This window comes from Agelaius phoeniceus, chromosome Z, assembly GCF_051311805.1.
Source record: "Agelaius phoeniceus isolate bAgePho1 chromosome Z, bAgePho1.hap1, whole genome shotgun sequence".
In the NCBI taxonomy this organism is placed as follows: domain Eukaryota; kingdom Metazoa; phylum Chordata; class Aves; order Passeriformes; family Icteridae; genus Agelaius; species Agelaius phoeniceus.
Window position 1 is genome coordinate 31,875,532 of NC_135303.1, and position 18,021 is coordinate 31,893,552.

The 18,021-nt window shown below is 41.6% G+C and overlaps 2 protein-coding genes across 6 annotated transcripts in view; both read right to left on the bottom strand.

Annotated features, from left to right (window-relative positions):
• Positions 1-3,695, bottom strand: part of COMMD10 (COMM domain containing 10) — a 152,473-nt gene extending 148,778 nt beyond the window's left edge. The window contains exons 1-3 of one of the 5 annotated variants that reach the window (XM_077171389.1): positions 3,355-3,695; positions 3,096-3,186; positions 207-317 (exon numbers count right to left, since the gene is read on the bottom strand). In XM_077171389.1, the coding sequence (XP_077027504.1) occupies positions 207-317; positions 3,096-3,186; positions 3,355-3,386 (234 nt within the window). In that variant the 5' untranslated portion in view covers positions 3,387-3,695. Of the gene's footprint in view, positions 1-206; positions 318-3,095; positions 3,187-3,254 lie in introns of all 5 variants that reach the window. The other 4 variants (XM_054652710.2, XM_077171388.1, XM_077171390.1 and 1 more) reach the window with 4 other exon arrangements.
• A 10,768-nt stretch (positions 3,696-14,463) lies between these two features.
• Positions 14,464-17,011, bottom strand: ARL14EPL (ARF like GTPase 14 effector protein like). The gene is made up of 3 exons (XM_054652684.2): positions 16,798-17,011; positions 15,274-15,413; positions 14,464-14,920 (listed from the first exon to the last, which is right to left on the bottom strand). Exons 1-3 carry the CDS (start codon positions 16,933-16,935, stop codon positions 14,698-14,700), a joined length of 501 nt encoding a protein of 166 aa, XP_054508659.1. The 5' UTR covers positions 16,936-17,011; the 3' UTR covers positions 14,464-14,697.
• Positions 17,012-18,021: the final 1,010 nt, after the last annotated feature.

Sequence of the window (18,021 nt, forward strand, 5' to 3'; positions counted from 1 at the left end):
AAACCACTGCACAAAGGCACCTAAGTCCCATCCAAATCAGAAAGGCCTGAAACAAAAAGCAGTTAAATCATAACCCCAAAACATACAAAATATACTACAGATATATTTTCACTAATTCCTTTTTAACTTCACTATCCTATTTTTGAAATCTATAGCTGGATAAAAAAAAATACATTTATTAATGCCTAATAGTGAAAACAAAATACCTGCTCCAAAATGAATGATATAGTTTCAAGAACCAGATGAAGATCCTGTTTTTCCAATGAAAAAGCTATTTGAAGTTTTTCTTCCTCCTCCTCACTGAAGATACTTTCAGCCTGAAGCACAAAAATGGTTAGTCCTGACATTTAAGGACAAATAATATAGTTATCAAAATAAAAACTTTCTCCTCATCTTTATGAACACAGTGGCTATCCAGTTGTTTCTAAACAGAAATCACAAAGTAGGTACAATTCCTCTCACTGAAAATAAAAACTAAAAGCCCACACAGTACCACAGGATTATCTGACATACATCAGAAGAAAAAGCTTCCTCTTTGTACCTCATAGACACTACGGAAATATTATTCTTTCAATTATCAGATCATCTCCAACAAACTTTTATAAATAAAAATAAGGCAAATACAAACTGCATTAGTTAAATCACACCCCAGAAAACAGAAGGCAAAATTATAGTTAAGTTAGTTATGTATGCGTCTTCCATTCTGGATACCCTTCTAAAAATCACCCATGCTGCTGCAAAGGAAATAATGGCCTAATGCATATTTATTTTGAAAGTCAAATTTAAATCTATAGCCTACTGAGTTACTGAAGACAATTGAGAATCTGCTGTACTTTTAAAATACAGCAGTTGTATTTACTATACTGCAGCAAATTAAATAGTAATTTAAAATCCAGATATTGCCTTCTTTTAAAACCCAATTACTAACAAACACCACATTTAGACCACTTAGCAATCCGAAATTGCAAAGCTAGACAAGCAAAACAATTTAGCTGTCCAAATAAAAAAATGAGGCAATTACACAAAACTTTCAATGATCACAACGTTTATAACAAGAGTATCAAAGTGGAAACATTATTTGAATCATTAGTTGTTAAAAGGAAACACAGAGTTCCCAGTGTCTGCTTTGCTAAGGCAATGAAGTTCATTTCAAGCTTCCAGCAATTTAACTAGTTACTTAGGTACTTTAGAAAGTAAAACTATTCATGAGATTGAGTGGGCTGAATTACAATAACCACTTCAGCTCATGTAAATGCCAATTAAAACTTCGAAGAGCTACTAAAATGCTATGGAGTAGTGAAAAAGAACAAACCAAACAAACAAAAAGCTGGTGATGCATTCCTGTTACCTAGCAGTTAATATCCATGCAAAACAGAGAAAACTCTCTGCAATAACAGTGGCATCCAAGCTAGTGATGTTAATAGAAAAAAGACCAAACAAACAAACCAGCAACTGAATCAAATGAATCCTTACAGTCCCACACTTACAATCCTTAATATATTTGCATTTTTTTCCATGCTGCTCCTGTAATATTTTACCATTTAGCCTATATGCATATGTGTATAGAAAACAAATTCTGTGTTTCTTTTTATACTTTTTCTAAACACAAAGCAATGGAATAAACAAAATCTGACACCGTAAGACAATGAAACTAACAAAATAATTTCTGGTGTAAGATTCATTTTTCAGTCTCCCCAGCAATATTTAGTAGAAAGTTTAGAGTTAGCCTGCATTTGACATTTGAGCACTGTGAAAAACTGACTACTGATTTTCTTTCTCTTTTTTTATTTATTTCTTTTGATTCTGCAATCAGTAATTGTCTTATGCAAAGACGACAGAAATATTCACTAAAAGCTCTGGATTTAATTTTTATCCTCAATTCCAGAGGTGTTTTCAGTTGATGGACATCCACAAATGCAGAAAAATACACAAAACATCTATTTAGGGTTTCCTTTGTGTTGTAAAACACAGAACATGTAACATTTTCTTAAGAAAGGATGTTCTTTGGTGGTTAATCTTTGCATACTTTCAAGCCTAATCAAGAAGAAAGATTAATTAACCCATGAAACACGGAGCAGCAGCGAACAAGCTCTGAGTGATGTGCAAGATTTAGAAAGACAAAATACTTGATGGAAGAGTTACCTTGTTAAAGTTTAGGGCCTGACATGCATCAGTGACCTCAGACCTAGGGGAAGGTTAACAAAACCTGGGAAGAAGGACGTACCACCAACAGTGAACACAAATAATGCAGAATTTATGGGCCTCAAGGACATTCGGCAGAACTCCCAAGATAAGGGAGAAACTGATAAAGCCAATTCAGCAACTGTGCTGAAATTAGCTCTGACTGGGTGAAAGGTAATTCCTGCAGAGGAATCTGCAACCACCGGCTCACAGACCACAAACCCAAGAAGCCCACTGACTCAAGAGAAAAAAAAGAAAGAGTAGGCAGACTAATTAGCATGGGAAGCGAGAGAATCATTAACCAGTAGAAGACAGAATATTAACTAAAAAGAACTATGTAACTTATTGCCAATGAAAAATAAAGCCTCTGTTTGCTAAGAAGTATAAACGGTAAAAAGTTTTGATGCTTGGGGTGCTTGCCTTGGGGAATGCCACTGAAAATCCAGCCTGCACAATTCTGAAATAAATAATCAATGTCTCGCTCGAGTGTGTAATTACTGGCTTTTTGCAAACCAGGTAACACATCCGATTTTTTTTTGGACAACATTTGTGAGGGCAGAGGAGGAGTTTCTGCAAAAGGCCAAGCAATTCGCGGGTCCTCTGACAGCGCTCTCGGAGGCAGCAGCACCTACAACAAGCATCACTCGTTCGCATGCCATTCACCTTCTCAGGCTATTCGTTACCGGCTTTTACTTCATCCTCCCGAAACAGTTCTGAAGAACTAGTGATGAATGGAATCAAGATCTAAAATCCTTAAGAAGGAACGGAGGGGGCGGGGGTTGTGTTCAGGCTCCGCAGGCGCGCTTCCCAAGCTCCGGCCGGGCCCGGCCCCGCGCCCTCCCAGCACCGCCGAGCCCCCGCTCCCGCCCCACCCCGCCCATCGTCACACGACCCCCAGCCGGCTCCCCGCCAACCTTCAGGTGCAGCTTCTGAAGAAGGCGGGAGAGGAGCCGCGGAAACCGGCCGGGGTCCACGGTGTTGAGCAGCGACACGGCCCTGCGGATGCTGGGAGGAGGGAGAGAGGGGTGTCAGAGGGGCGCTGGCCCCGCTGCGCCCCAGCATCTTGGCGGTACCTGCTCATCTCCGTCCCGCCCCGCCCCGTACGGCCCAGCTCGGCCCGGCCCGCAGGGGCAGCGGGGCCCGGCGGGAGCAGCGCCGCCGAAGCGCCGGTACCTGTCGCTCTCCGGGACGACGGGCGCCGCCATGGCTGTGGCACGGGCCCGCCCCCTACGGCGGCCTGGCGGGGCCAAGCGCTGCCTCGCCGCTCTCAGCGAGGGCAGCGCGGACCCAGAGAATCACGGAATGAACTTGGTGGAGAAAGACATCTGGGATCGTCCTGTTCCAGCCCATCGTCTGACACCACCATGTCAGCCAGACTACAGCACTGGAGTGTCAGGTCCAGTTTTTCCTTAAATACCCCTAGGGACGGTGACTCTACCACCTCCCCGGGTAATCCATTCTAATGTTTAATCACAATTTCTGTGAAGAAATTCCTTCTTAGATCCAGCCTTAACCTCGCCGGGCGCAGCCTGAGGCTGTGTCCTCTCTGTTCGTCGCCGGTAGCCTGGGCGAAGGTGCCGAGCCTCGCCGGGCGCCCCCTGAGGGCGCTCCCCGCGGGCTCCGCAGCGGCGGCGGCCGCAGGGCTGCGGCTGAACCCCGGCGGGGACGGCTCCGAGCCGCCCTGTTGCCCACCAGCAGGCAGCGGGGTCCAGTGCTCATCCTTGAGTATCATCCCTGAGCCCTCACTGTTCTGCCCCTCAGGAACCACAGGGACATTTGTTCCCATGGGGGAGTGCACCGTCAGCCCTAAAATACCTGTCATCACCATCCTTGTTTGTAGGCCATGAACTTGTCAAAGCAAGCTGCCGCCCTTACAGCAACAGCGAGTTGTTCTGGAGGCCATGGAATCTACAGTTCCTGCCTTCCCCAAACAACCTGTGCCCAGATAATGCTCCCAAAGTCCCACCCCATCCCACGCCATTGAACTCCCGTGCACAAGACACAGAGCACTCCATGCCTTGTTTCAGGCCGAGTACAAGGTTCTCAAGCTACATGAACAGAACCATAAACTTTTAAGCATTGGATTGAGTGTTTCTACTTCACTTGAATGTGTGAAAAATGTGTATTTTATGATTGGCTTTTTGCAACTATTAAAATGAATATTACAGATGTTGTGCTAGAAAGTAATCTGTATTAATTCTCTTAAGTAGTGTGGTAAATATAGTTTTAGGTTATAACAAAATGTTATAAATAGAAACTATGCTATGTAGGATACATTTTTTCTCTAAAGAAATGACTCACACTGAGTAGCAGTCGCAGGACACCTAAATAGTTCAGAGAAAGGGAATTTATTGATCCATTATCAGGAGAAACAAACTTCTTCCCACCTAGCACAGCCAGGATGACACTGTTGGGCTTATGAGGAAGAAGTTGACACTGACTAGACAGAATCCTGGATTTGAATGGAATTTATGCATCATGTATGAGGTGTATGAATATTTTTTTAGGGTTATTTTAGCTTTTAATGGTTAATCCTTTGTTAACAGGTGTCCTTTTTCGGGCTTGTGCTGCCCAGAAAAAGGTACCCGGATGTCCATAACTCTTTGTTTCTATTGTCTCATATTGTCCTAATTCAAATTGTCCAAATTATTATCTCTCTAATTGTATTACTATTTTTATAACCATTTTATTACTATTAAACTTTTAAAATTTTAAAAACAAGTGATTGGCATTTTTCACAAATGGATCTAATGTCTGTGAGACCTTTATTTTCCATCAGGTTTGGCTGAAATTGAAAAACAGGATCAAAGACAATGGGATGAGCAAACCGAGGAACAGGCAGCATAACTGCATAAGCCTTGTTTTCCTAGGAAGCCAACTAAAAATATTAAGTCTTTTGAAGACTTCTTCAGAATGTGGCTGCAAAGGTTTATAATATGTGTCACAAATGTAATAAATGGTAATAAATTAGGGTAACCTGAAGAGACAGGTGGGAAAAGGTTGGAAATTTTTGAGAGTACTGTGAAGAAATGTTTTATAAACATATATGCTGAAATCTTGCCTCTATTAACTGAAGGGAATTTAGTCAGTAGGGTCAACTTCAATATGGTCACCATTGCAGCCAGAACATCTGAAAAGATAATTTCTGACTAAATAGACTTGGCCTTAAGAAGCAACTTTAACAGAAGAAAAGCCCTGTGAGAGACATGGCCATATTCCAGCAGGAGTTTGAAAGCAGAGAATTCCTGCCTGAGACTTAAAACTTGTTTGTGCTCTACTCTGTCCTGGGTAACCCAAAATGTTATTGGATTCCATATCTATCTGTGCCCAAAATAGTTACTGACGCTTTAGGGCCCAGCGCCACAGCCAGAAGCAGAACTGCATGGCAGGTGGGGGTGGTGCCAATCCCTTTAAAATGTTGGAGCACCCAGGCCAAGTGCTCTTTACCCTGGTGGCATTTGCTCAAGGTAGATGTTGTTTCAGGTGGGTTTTTCTGGGCTAACAACAGTAGCAATCCAAAAAGCTGCATTTTACAATAAGAACCCGTTTCAGAGTGAATTTCACACCACCTATGAACTGTGCAAAGCTGGAGCCAGCCAGGGTTGGGTCACCACACGTCAGTGCTGAGACACTGTTTCTTCCCTGCTGCTCCCTCCCAACACACCAGTGGCTCAGGAACAGTAGCACGAATGCCAGCGGAGTTCAGTGGATGATAGGAGACAGAGAGACAGCAGCACCAACACCCAGCGAACCAGAGCCTGACTCTGCGGGGCCAGAGTCACACCCAGCAATGCCCGTGATTTCTGTCTGCCGACAGAACTGCTTTGTAAGCCCCTACCTTCCCAGGACAGGTTTGCCACCAGCTCCCCTTCGTCTTTCAAATCACATTGCCAGCTGTGGGGGCCACCATCCTGGAGGGGCGGTCACTCCACCATTTTTAAGTTTCGCTTTTTTCCGGGCGGGCCAATGAGATTTCGCAATTTTGTATCTAAGGGTGATTCACTGTTATTTTTTGCCTGTTGCTGTTTCGCATGTTAGAAAAACGTTAATTTTTTCACTCATAACTACTCATATTCATTTCTCCTTGTGGTGGAAATAGACTGGTTAAAACTATAAGGGGAGGTAATTAGTTTCAGATTGTACACTTTTTAAATTGTCTTAAACTGAGACAAACTTATACCAGAAAGTGGACCCACAGTCACTGTTATGAGTGGCCATTACGTTTTTCAAGCTATTGTTCTGGGATGAAATACAGTAATATTCAACTATTCATCTGGTTTTCTGTGCTCTTATAAAACACACACACAAAAAAAAAGCAATATTCTTGCAAGAAATTTACTTGGCTAGGAAAGAAAAATGACTGTTTTGCTCCACACTGAAAAAAACTCAACAAATCTTTTTGTTCTAGGAAATCTCCCCTGAGAGCAGAATTTTATAAAGTTTGTTCAGGCAAAATGAGCAAGGGCAGCTGGAAGTCTAAACAATTGCTTATTATTTCACAAAGTTACAGTTGATACAGGTATTGGATGTGCTGCTCAGGTGTGCTGCCAATTCTGGGTATTACAATTTCAACCTATTTTAAGGTGTTTTCTTTCACAGTTTGCTGCATCAAAAGAATATTTAAAATGAATAATCAGGAGAATGAACATTAAGAATTCAACTGGGCAACCTGCTCCACCTGGACTTGCTTGACACAGGAGGTTTGACTTGGAGGCTTCTTCTACCCTGTATGTTTCTGTGTTCAGACCCTCACTGAAGAAACACAGGAAAGAGAGAGATTAGAAACAATAAATAATGAAGCTACCTTGACAAGATGCTGTCAAGTGCACTATTATATAACTTTTTATCATAATACTTTTCTGATACTAAGTAAGAATTCTAAAAAGTTGTGATTTCTCACACATCCATTCATCTGTTATTGGTTTGCACTTGCACCCATGTCATGAATGAGTGTTTTAAAATCGTTTAAAGAATCACTGGCAAAAGTATCAGTAAAAACAGGTTTAATGTAATAGATTCTATAGGCCCTCTCTACTTACCAGATGGTCAAGGCGCACTGAGGATAGAAAGGGGAAGGATAAAGGGGAATACAGCCCAAAGGCCCAACAGCACCTAATTTAATAGCATTTAGAACTTCAATTCAATTGAAACTAGTACTTCAATTCAACAGCATTTAACTTAACTTATAACTTAAGTTAAACAATTTAAGCAGTTAAAAATCTAGGAGAGCAGCATTTCTCCTACATTTGGTATAGCACGTGCACACTTGTATGCACGCGGACAAAAAGAGTGTGTGCTCTCTAGCAGGTCAGCCCCCAGCCTGTGCGGGTTCTTGGGGTTCTTCCTCCCCACGTGCAGAATTCTACACTTGCCTCCCTTGAACCCTGTTAGGTTTCTCTCTGCCCAGCTCTCCAGCACATCAAGGTTGCACTGAAGGTCAGCACAGCCTTCAGGTGGATCAGCCACTCCCCCCAGTTTTGTATCATCACCAAACTTGCTGTGGGTGCATTCGGTCCCTTCATCCAGGTCATGGACAAACAGGCTGAGTAAGACTGTACCCAGTATTGATCCCTAAGGAATGCCACTGACTACAAGCCTCTGCCTGGATTCTGCTCTGCTGGTCATGATCCTCTGAGTTCTGACATTCAGCTAGTTCTTGATCCATCTCACTGTCCAGACATTTAACCCACATTTCCTGAGCTTAACTACAAGGATGCTGTGGGACACAATGTCTACCTCAGCTGAAGCTGAGGTAGACAACATCCACTGCTCTCCTTTCATCACCCCATCCTGCCATGCCAACTCAAAAGAGCTGTAGCAACTGTAGTGCATTTGGTGCAAATATGTATTTAAGGATATTTGAATATTTATTCAGAAAGCATTGGTCTATATTTCTTTAGTTCATCTCTTTTGGTTTTTTGCCCTAAAGTGAGTCAAATCTGTATTCTACCAGAGTATGGGATGGATATAGACAAAGTTCAATTCTGCTCTTATAGAAGGTCTTTAAAAGGATAATGAAAATAGTCTCAAAAAGAATTCAAAAATGTATCTTTCTTTTTGCTGTTCTCTCTCTCTTTCTTTCTTTTTTTTTTTTCGTTTTTTTTTTTTTTTTTGCTTTAATGATGTGGTGGGATTGAATGGCACTTTGCCATATGCAGAAGTTCATTTTAAGCCAAGAGGGACTGTTTAGTGGTCTTGTAACTGAAATGTGTAGACTTTCTGGAACCACAGATCTGACTTTTTGCAGGACTGACTGTTCCTCACACTTTTAAAGCACTGAAGGTAAACTGAATACCTTGTGGTTTACTTAAGTTATCCAATGTTAAGTTCCCATTTGGACGGAATCCCATAGCAATTCTTATATTAAAATGTGGGAGTTTAGTTTGGGAAAGAAGATCTCAATTTTCTGCCTGTTGTTTTACAGTGCTATGATCTATTGTACTCCTAGTCTGTGTTTCAGAAGTGCTATGTTATACAAATTTTCACTGTGCAACTTTGCATGAAGGATTTGCAAATACCAAGCAAGGGAAAAATCAACATTGTGTGTCCCTTCTCATAGCAGAGAAATAGAGGTAGACAAGAGAAAGGTGGTCCTGCTACAGCTGGCTAGCTAGCCCAGCCTTGTGCCCCTGTACAGCTTTTGTCTTCCATATTCCAAACTCCTATCTCTTAATTAACCCAATAAAGCCTCCGATGTTCATGATCTTCCGCATACTTTCAGATCTTAAAAGTCATAATATCTAATGGCTCTTCCTTTGCCTCTCCTAAGCCACATGCTAATAATTCTATTAATACTTCCTTTTAATTGGCCTTTGTTGTAGAAGCAGTTGTAAGTATCCAATACAATATGAAAGGACAACTATTGTGGTTTTTTCCTCAGTGACAACTTCAGATGTAGAGGAATAAACACATTGTCAAATAGAGTGTCCTTAGTGGATAGATTCCTTGCTTGTTGTCTAACTCAGTGCAATGAAGGCAAACAACAAGATGCTGTGCATAGGTTTATTTTATTTTCTGAATTTTCAAGTTTATAAAAGGCAGGAGGTGCACAGTATAATCTTTGGAATTAAAACTCCAATAAGACAATGCCCAAGCACATAGGAGCTTAGAAGGGAAAGAAGCATCCTTATGCAAAAATCATATGGGAACACAATGTTCATTTCCCTGAGATTGGCTTCTTTGTAGTAACAACATCTAATAAAGCAGAGGGTGAATATCTCCTCCCAGATAGATAATGATTGTAAGCAAGGGAAATACAGTGGAAGACACAATAATTTCAAATTAAACAAACTGAATCAATTTTTAGGCACAGAATTGAGAGATTGAGAGATGGTATCTTAGTTTAGGGTATAGTTCAATATGTATCTATCTATACTCTCCCCTTTCCTTAAGCCACAATGGGATCACTTGTAGCCATGAGCAAAGCAGCCACATGGAGAAGGAAAAGACAGGAAAATGATTTACAGAGTCACTACTTGTTTCAAGTGCGTAATCTGTGGGGGAGGGGAGGAATTGGAAGAGAGAGAAGGACACACAGACCTTAAGGAAGAGGTCATTGATCTGTTTTCCCTTAACCAGTTTTGTAGAGCAAACTTATTGCATAGGGAAAATCATATTCTGTTTAGACTGATTTACAAGGTGTAAGATGATCTGATGTCATCTGGAGCAAAACCAATCTCTCAAGAGACTATAAAATGTTCTCTGCCATTTCTCTCAAAGGATTTAAAACCATAATGTCATGCAGTGTGGTGGTATGTAATTTCCTAAGAAAACTGTCAAATATGGGCACTGTGTTGCTATTTGTATCTACCACTAACTTTCACAATCCATATAAAAATACGTATAACATGTTTTTTTCTTCCCCATGTACATCTGCCCTAATAGAATTATACTTGTTCACTCTGAACTGCTCATTTGGAATTTGGGGAAAAGTTAGCAGTATCATTGCAATAGTAGAGTTATTTTCAAACCACAGCAGAACTGCCTCTGCCCTGTTATTTCTTTATCTTGGCTTTCACCTTTCTTTTATTTTCAGGTTTTCTGCTCTATTTCCAAGGTTGCAATAAGTGTGTTTGTGTGGAGTTGACCGAGTCACAGTCCATTTTAAAAACCACAGAGTAACACAAATGAATTCAACAATGGTATTTCCACCAATCTGGCATTAATCACATTACTCAGAAAATGTAACATGTAGCCTTACCACAGGAATCCATGTGATAAACTATTTAGGTTTTTGCCTTAAAATAAAAAGAAATAGATAATAATTCAAACCTGCCCATTTCAGATCTTGAAGTTATGTCAAAGGCTGCCATCTTCCTGTCAACTTAAATCAGCTTCATCTTCTTGAAGAGCTGTTTGTTCTATCAAATCTAGAATGAGTCTATGGCACATCTGGAACAAGAAACAATTCCTAACTCCTGACTTATGAGTAGGATTTCCACCTACCTTAAGAAATTATGTGAGCTATTTGGACTCCTGGCAGAAGTCAAAGGATACTTGGGGACCAGTAAAGTATATGAGAGAACATCACCAGATCCAATTACCAAACAGAGTGTTTTAACCACCACAGGAGACATTCCTATGATAGTTTTTGGTTTGTTTGTTTGGTTTTTTTTTGTTTTTTTTTTTGGTAGTGAGTGTTTTTATAGAATCACAGAATTGTTTAGGTTGGAAAAGATCTTTAAAATCATTGAGTCCAACCACTAAACCACGTCTTAAAGTGCCACATCCACATGCCTTTTGAGTGCTTTCATGGATGGTGATTCCACCACTTCCCTGGCCAGCCTATTCCAATGCCTGACTATGCTTTCGGTGAAGAAGTTTTTCCTAAAATCCAACCTAAAAGTCCCCTGGTGCAAACGGAGACCATTTCCTTTCTTCCTATTACTTGTTACCCAGGAGAAGAGACCAACCCTCACCTGTCTACAATCTCATTTTAGAGAGTTGTAGAGAGACATAAGGTCTCCTCTTAGCCTCCTTTTCAGCAAGATAAACACTCCCAGCTTCTTCAGTTTTTCCTAATACAACTTGTGCTCCAGATCCTTCAACAACTCCACTGCCCTTCTCTGGACTTACTCCAGAATGTGGACATGCTCCAGAGTCAAGGTCTGTCTTGTAGTGAGGAACCCAAAACTGGGCACAGCACTCAAAACTGGACACATCACTCATTGTCCCCCTGTACCAGGCAAAGGTGGTACAGGGGGACAATCTCTGCCCTGGTACTCATGGCTACACCACCAGCCAATGGCCCTTTTGGCCATCTGCACACACGCTGTCTTATGTTCAGCTGCTGATGACCAGCACCCCCTGGTCCTTTTCCTCTATGCAGCTCTCCAGCCACTCTTCTCCAACTCTTGCATGAGGTTGTTGTGGCCCAAGGACCCAGCACCTCACCTTGTTGAATCTCACCCAGCTGGCCTTGGCCTATCAATGCATCCTATGCAGATCCCTCTGCAGAACCTTCCTACCCTCCAGCAAATCAGCACTCCCATCCAACTTAGTGTCATCTCTGAACTGACTGAGGGAACACTCAAACCACTTGTTTAGCAGGACTGGCCCCAACACTGAGCCATGGGGAACATCACTTCTGACCAGCCTCCAGCTGGACGTAGTTCCATTCATCTTCACTCCCTGGCCATCCAGCCAGTTTTTAACCAGGGTAGACTGCCCCTGTCCAAGCCATGAGCAGTCAGTTTCTCCAGAAGAATGCTGTGGGGAACAGTGTCAAAGGCTTTGCCGAAGTCCAGATAGATATCCACAGTCTGTTCCTTATCCATTAGGCAGGGTCATCCTGTCACAAAAGAAGATCAAGTTAGTCAATAAGGACCAGCCTTTCCTAAACCTAAACTGTCTGTGCCTGATCCCCTGGTTGCCCCATACACGCCAAGTGAAGGCATGTGCTTCGTGACCCTCTCTGGCATCAAGGCCAAACTGACCGGCCTATGGTTCCCTGAATGTTCCTTCCAATCTTTCCTGTAGATTGGCATAATATTTACCAACCTTTTGTCATCTGTCACCTCATTAGTTATCCTGGACTGCTGGTACATGACAGAAAGCGGCTTGGTGAGCTTTGTTGACAGCTCCCTCAGTAACTTTCAGTGAATCCCATCCAGCCCCATGGACTTGGGTATGATATAATGGGTCATGGCCCCTTTAATATGCAGGTTTCATTCTGATCCCCATCCCTGTCTTCCAGTTCATGAGGCTGGGGACCCAAAGAACAACCTGTCTTGTTTTAAAAACACAGGCAAAGATGGCACTAAGTACTGCTGTCTTTTACTCATCCTTTGTCATGTTGCATCTACCCACGTCTATGAGGTAATGAGATCCTCCTTAGCCTTCCTTTTTTTCATGGTCACCTAATCACAGAATATGCTGAGTAAGAAGGGACTTTTAGTCTTGCACATCCCAAGAGCTATACCATGTGCTTGAGAACACTGTCCAACACTTCTCTATGTATTTATGAAAACGTTTGGTGTATTCATAAAAACATTTATGTTGTCTTTCGCAGCAGTAGCCAGATTAATTTCTGGGCTTTGTCCCTTCTATTTCTTTTCCCTGCATAACCTCACAACATCCTCCTAGTTCTCCTAAGTTGCCTTCCCCTTCCTCCAAAGGTGATATATTCTCTTTTTTACCCAGAATTCCAGCCAAAGCTCTCTGTTCAGCTAGGATAGCCTTCTTCCACATCAGCTTGTCTTTTGGCACATGAGAATAGCCGGCACCCTAAAGATTTTCTTCTTTAAAAACCTGGACTTGTTTGCCATTTAGGACTGCCTCCTAAGGGACTTTGACAACCAGGCCCCTTGACAGATCTTCCTAAATCTAAGATGGCAGTTATACTGACCCCCTTCATTTTTTTCTCTGAGAACTGAAAATTCTATCATTTCATAATCACTGTACCCAAGATTGCCTCAGACCATCATATCACCCTCTAGTTCTTTTCTGTTCATAAACAACAGGTCCATCAGGTGCCTTCTCTTTGCTGACTTGCTGGGTCAGAAAATAGTCTTACACATACTCCAGGAACTTCCTGGATTGTTTTCCCTCTCTGCTATATTGTATTGACAGTAGGCATCTGGAAAGCTGAAGTTCCCCTAGAGAGGAAGAGCAAGCAATTGTGAGACTGCTTATAGAATATTTGATCTGCCCCTCCCTTCTGTTTGGTGGTCTATAACAGATTCCTACCAGGATATCTGCCTTGTTATCATTCTCTCTGATTCTTGCCCAGAAACACTCAACCCCATTGTCATAATCATTGAGCTTGAGACAACCAAAACTCTTCCTAACCTACATGGCTACCTCCCCACCTCTCCTTCCTCACCCATTCCTTTTGAAAAGTTTACAGCCATCTATCACAGCACTCCAGTTGTGTAAATTGTCCCAGCATGTTTCATTGATGGTAACTGTGTCACAGCATTCCCACTGCACAATGGCTTCCAGCTCCTCCAGCTTGTTGCCCATGCTGCCTGCATTATATAGCTGAAAGGAACAAAAAAATTTTTCCAAGATAGCAAATCAGAAGGAAATTTTGATGTTAAGACATTCTTGGGATCTGTTCCCAAGTTCCATGTATTGAAAGGTATCTTTGGGAGAGCCTCCTCAAAAAGAAACAAGCACTAGGCCCAAGGAATGATTCCCCCACTAGCAGCATGCTCCTGGAAATCACCTGCAACCATCTGCAGCCTTCTTGCCTTCAAGATCCAGAGGGACCCTCACTCCTCAAAAAGAGTGTGAATGCCTATCATGAATGAGAATACCTACCTCATAAGAAGACTGGTGTAAGTTATTGTATTTAAAATCTGTCATGTCTTACCTGAAGAAGAAACTTACGGAACTAAAGACACTTTTCTGTCCAGAAGGAAAAATATCCACTCTGTTTAGCCGTGTAATTAATGACCAGTGGACATTTAACGTGCCACATGCTGTAAAAAAATAGTGCAGACTGTACATGTTGGTTTCAGTTTTTCAACCTGGACAGCAAGAAGCAAGAAAGAATTGCTGAGAGAGTTGTTTCCACTCTCCTTCACTTAATATACAGACAAACACGGAAAGTAGTGACCTAGTTTCAAAGAACAGTGTTATCTCAAATGCCTCCTGTCTCACCTATGCAAGGAACGAATGCAGCAGGATGAGAAGGCTCTTGGACAAGCCTACACAAAACAAAGAGCTGTGTCACACATCTGAGTAATTAAACCAGCAGAGAAATCAGCAAAAAACCCTCATTACAAGTAAAGCAGTTCAGCTTCCCAGGGTAAGAAAATTATCTTCCCTCAACAGTTCAGATACCTTCAATTTTAGAAAGTCAAGATTTAGAAAGAATTGACTAGGTGCCTCAGTAAAGCTTACAAGAATGAGGAAGAACGACATACACACTTTTACTTGACGGGGAATGCTAAAACTTGCTAGGTAGGCAACAATAAAAAAGCACAAGCACCTCTGCCAGGTGGTGATTTACTTTAATAAAACATGAATTTAAAAGAACAATATTCAGGCACAAAACCTAACAGAACATAATCAGTCAGGGACAAAAAATGGTAGCTCACTGATCACATCCCCAGCTTCAGTCTCAATTGTATCATAAACCCATTTCCTATTGCAGCGACATTCTGCCCCACATTTGTTCGAGTTGCATTTGGGGCAAGGATAGAAGCAACCCAGGCAGTCCATTTCCAGGCAATCACATAAATCTATGTCATTACAGAGCAGCCTGCCATGTTTGTCATACTTCTTTGTAAATCTGTGAAAGAGAACAAAAATTATTTTCAGACAATGCTTCAATGCATTCAGACACTAAATCAAACACATGTGGAAAACATCTGTACACCAAGTATTTAGTCTTCAACAAACTCACAGCAAAATGAAATATAAGCATTATATCCAAATTGCAACAGCCATTGGTACTAAAAATGAATCCATGCCATACTATATCAAAATTCCCTTAAAGTCACACAGAAAAATCTTGTTTTCCCAACACAACTTTCAAGAAATCATTCTGCAAAATACAATGCTTTTATTAATTTTGTTTAGGTTCAGTGAACAGTCTACCAGCCATTTTTTAAAGTAAATCAGGTAATAAATTAGAGGTCTTACTTGGACTCATAAAAAAAATTTTGTTTCATCTGTGACATGCATGCTTTCTTTTTCTGCTGTCTAGTTTCAGGATTGAAGTCAGCTACCTGAGGTCCTGGATTTTGAAAGGCTAAGCATTTTAATTGTTTCTCGAGTTTTTGCTATAAATGAACAACAGAAAGTTTGTAATTAGTACAATTGGAAAACATATTTATCAGCTGCCAAGTGTCCTCACTGGCTTCTGAATGACATTAAAATTAATATTCCTGATAACTTATAAGATCATATTGATTGTTTAAAATGTTTGCTTGTCTGACTATTAATCAAGTATTCCTTTTACCGACTGTGCATCCTGACTGGGGATGGAACAATCATGACTCTGAACTCATGACTCTGGTACAGCGGCATGGAGTTTGCAAGTTGCCATGTGAAAGGCAGAATTATGTGTTTTGTTCTTCATCTTCATCTAAAATGTAAAAACAAGTACTATGATTATAAGCATCTTGAATGGATTCACTCTTATTTTCACTGTTCCCTCAGATGCCTAGAAACTATCTATGTCCAAACAATCTAGGGGCAAGAAAAAAGTCTGAAGGAGCAGCTACTAGAGTAAGAAAATATTTGCACAAGCGAGAAGTATGAGAAAAAAAACTCCAACACACAGACAAAAACAAAGAAGCTCAACTGAGCACAGTTTTCTGAGAAATAGGAGGATGCATTTTTCTGCCAATTTTATGGAATTCATGTTTACAATTAGTTAAAACTGCTGAGTACTTTTGGAAACTAAAATATTATCTCTGTGTATTACCATTCCACATAGTCCGCATATGTTGACAGATACTTCTAAAGTCACTGCAAACATAAGCATCATGTCAAACAATTTCCCTTTGGACAATGACTGTAAGCTTTGACACCTATCATTCATTATGTAAAGGCACAAAAATACATACAAATTTATATTTTTCTCCTGTTATATAAATGGAGCTGCCTTGCCATCTCTTAGCTTCCCTGGAGGGTGTCATTCCCATCAGAGTTCACAGTGATTTTCCACAAACAATTGAGCACTTTCACTATTTCTCAGGGGAAAGCAGTGGCCATTCAGCCCAATCTGCTGATACAGTGATTCAGGAATGTCCATGCACTTGAGTGCACTTTTTCCCAAGGTGGTGATGCTGTGCATCTTCACCTGCATTCTCCTGAAAACATACAGGGCAATCTCATGTACCTTATTCAGACATGTCTGCTTTGGATTCTGGGGTAGATTTTTCAGCATCATCACCATTCATGATCAGAAATAATGCAATTTTAAGTTGCAAAAGAAAAATAAGGTATGGTGATATTCCTTCCTCTAAGACTACTCTTCTGTTTCCCTACTTAAAATTGCTCTTAGCCCTTTAAATCACTGCATTACAAACTTGATGCATTTCACTGTTCTTGTTACTGATATTTCCCTCTTGACTCCAGCTCTTTGTTTTTGTAATGACTGAAAAAACTGAAGGCAATTTTAAGTATCTTGATAATAAAATAGTACTGGAGAAGTCATACCACATTTTTGTGTCTTATTGAGCGGTCCTCAGCAGGAGACATATTTTTTCCTGCAGATGTTTCCTGGGAAGAATAGCTTTTCTTGCAGTTTTCTTCCACGAGATCACTCATTTGACCACTCTTGTGAAATAAGCACATATTTGTTAAACATATACTACGGTATAAACAACTTTTAATTTAACACTTTAAGGTAAGCAGGTGATATCCACACAAGGCTTTTACATATTCCTAAGCAGCAGCAAATGCAGAACAGAATGTAGCTCAGTGACAAGCTCGATTTTAAGACTGTATTAAACAATACCACGAGCATGTACAAAAGCTGCGCAGCACCGAAGGCGCCCCAAGTTCGCTGCGCAGCCGCGGAGCACCGCAGGCGTTCGAGCGGCGCAGAGCTCCGAGAGCGCAGTGCCCCCACCAGCCCGCAGGTGGCGCTGCCGCCCCAGCCGTGCGGGCGCGCCCCGCGCCTGTCGCGACATTCCCTGCGGATCCACGGCGCTCTTCCCGGAGACGCCAGGCAACGCAATAGACGTAGGCTGCTTGGCTTTTGAATCTCACTCCTTTGGGAAAGACTTTTTAAAAATAAAGTAGAATGTGGACGTTTTAGGTTTAACAGGAAAAAGGGCATCACTCACTCTGCTAACAAGGTTCCTACGGAGGCCTGTGGGCTCTGTGAGTCTATCCTACAAATGCCATCCATCACCTCTCTGCCATCAACATAGGTTCGGCATGGATATTAGCTATCTCTTACCAGCTTTGTGCGGATACTTAATTAAAAATTTTTATGCACCACTGCCTCAGACTTTTAACCCCAAACACAACCAGAAATAATTTAAGATTTCTGGAGTTCCTCCAACCCTTCCCCACATGCTACCCAATCTCCCTCATCACCTCTGAAAGGTAGCACAGTGGCCTCTATCAGTTTACCCTGTAGTTCAGAACTGTTGCCCCAACCCTGCCCCAGAGAAGATCTTCATTTCACCGCTGCCAAAGGACCAGCACTTCTCTAAGATAATCAGGAGTCCAAGCCTTAGGTTTCCTCTCTTGCAGCCACTTCCTGCAGGGTAACAATCAACGTGAGAATAGGAACCACAAGGGAGTGACTTTGCATTACCTGGGGGGAATGTCTTTTAGAGAGGTGAAACAGCCTTCAGCCAGTTTCAGAGGGGGGTTCCTGTTCTCTTCAGTAACCTGAAGAATGACAGATGTGACATAGTTCACAATGGG

Excerpts from the sequence above, each read along its gene's own strand:
- ARL14EPL (XM_054652684.2), bottom strand. The coding sequence starts at position 16,935 with ATGTGCTTATTTCACAAGAGTGGTCAAATGAGTGATCTCGTGGAAGAA. Across the intron at positions 15,414-16,797 it reads CAATAAGACACAAAAATGTG|CAAAAACTCGAGAAACAATT; the intron begins GTATGACTTCTC and ends GTTCATTTATAG. Across the intron at positions 14,921-15,273 it reads AATTTTTTTTATGAGTCCAA|ATTTACAAAGAAGTATGACA; the intron begins GTAAGACCTCTA and ends TCTCTTTCACAG.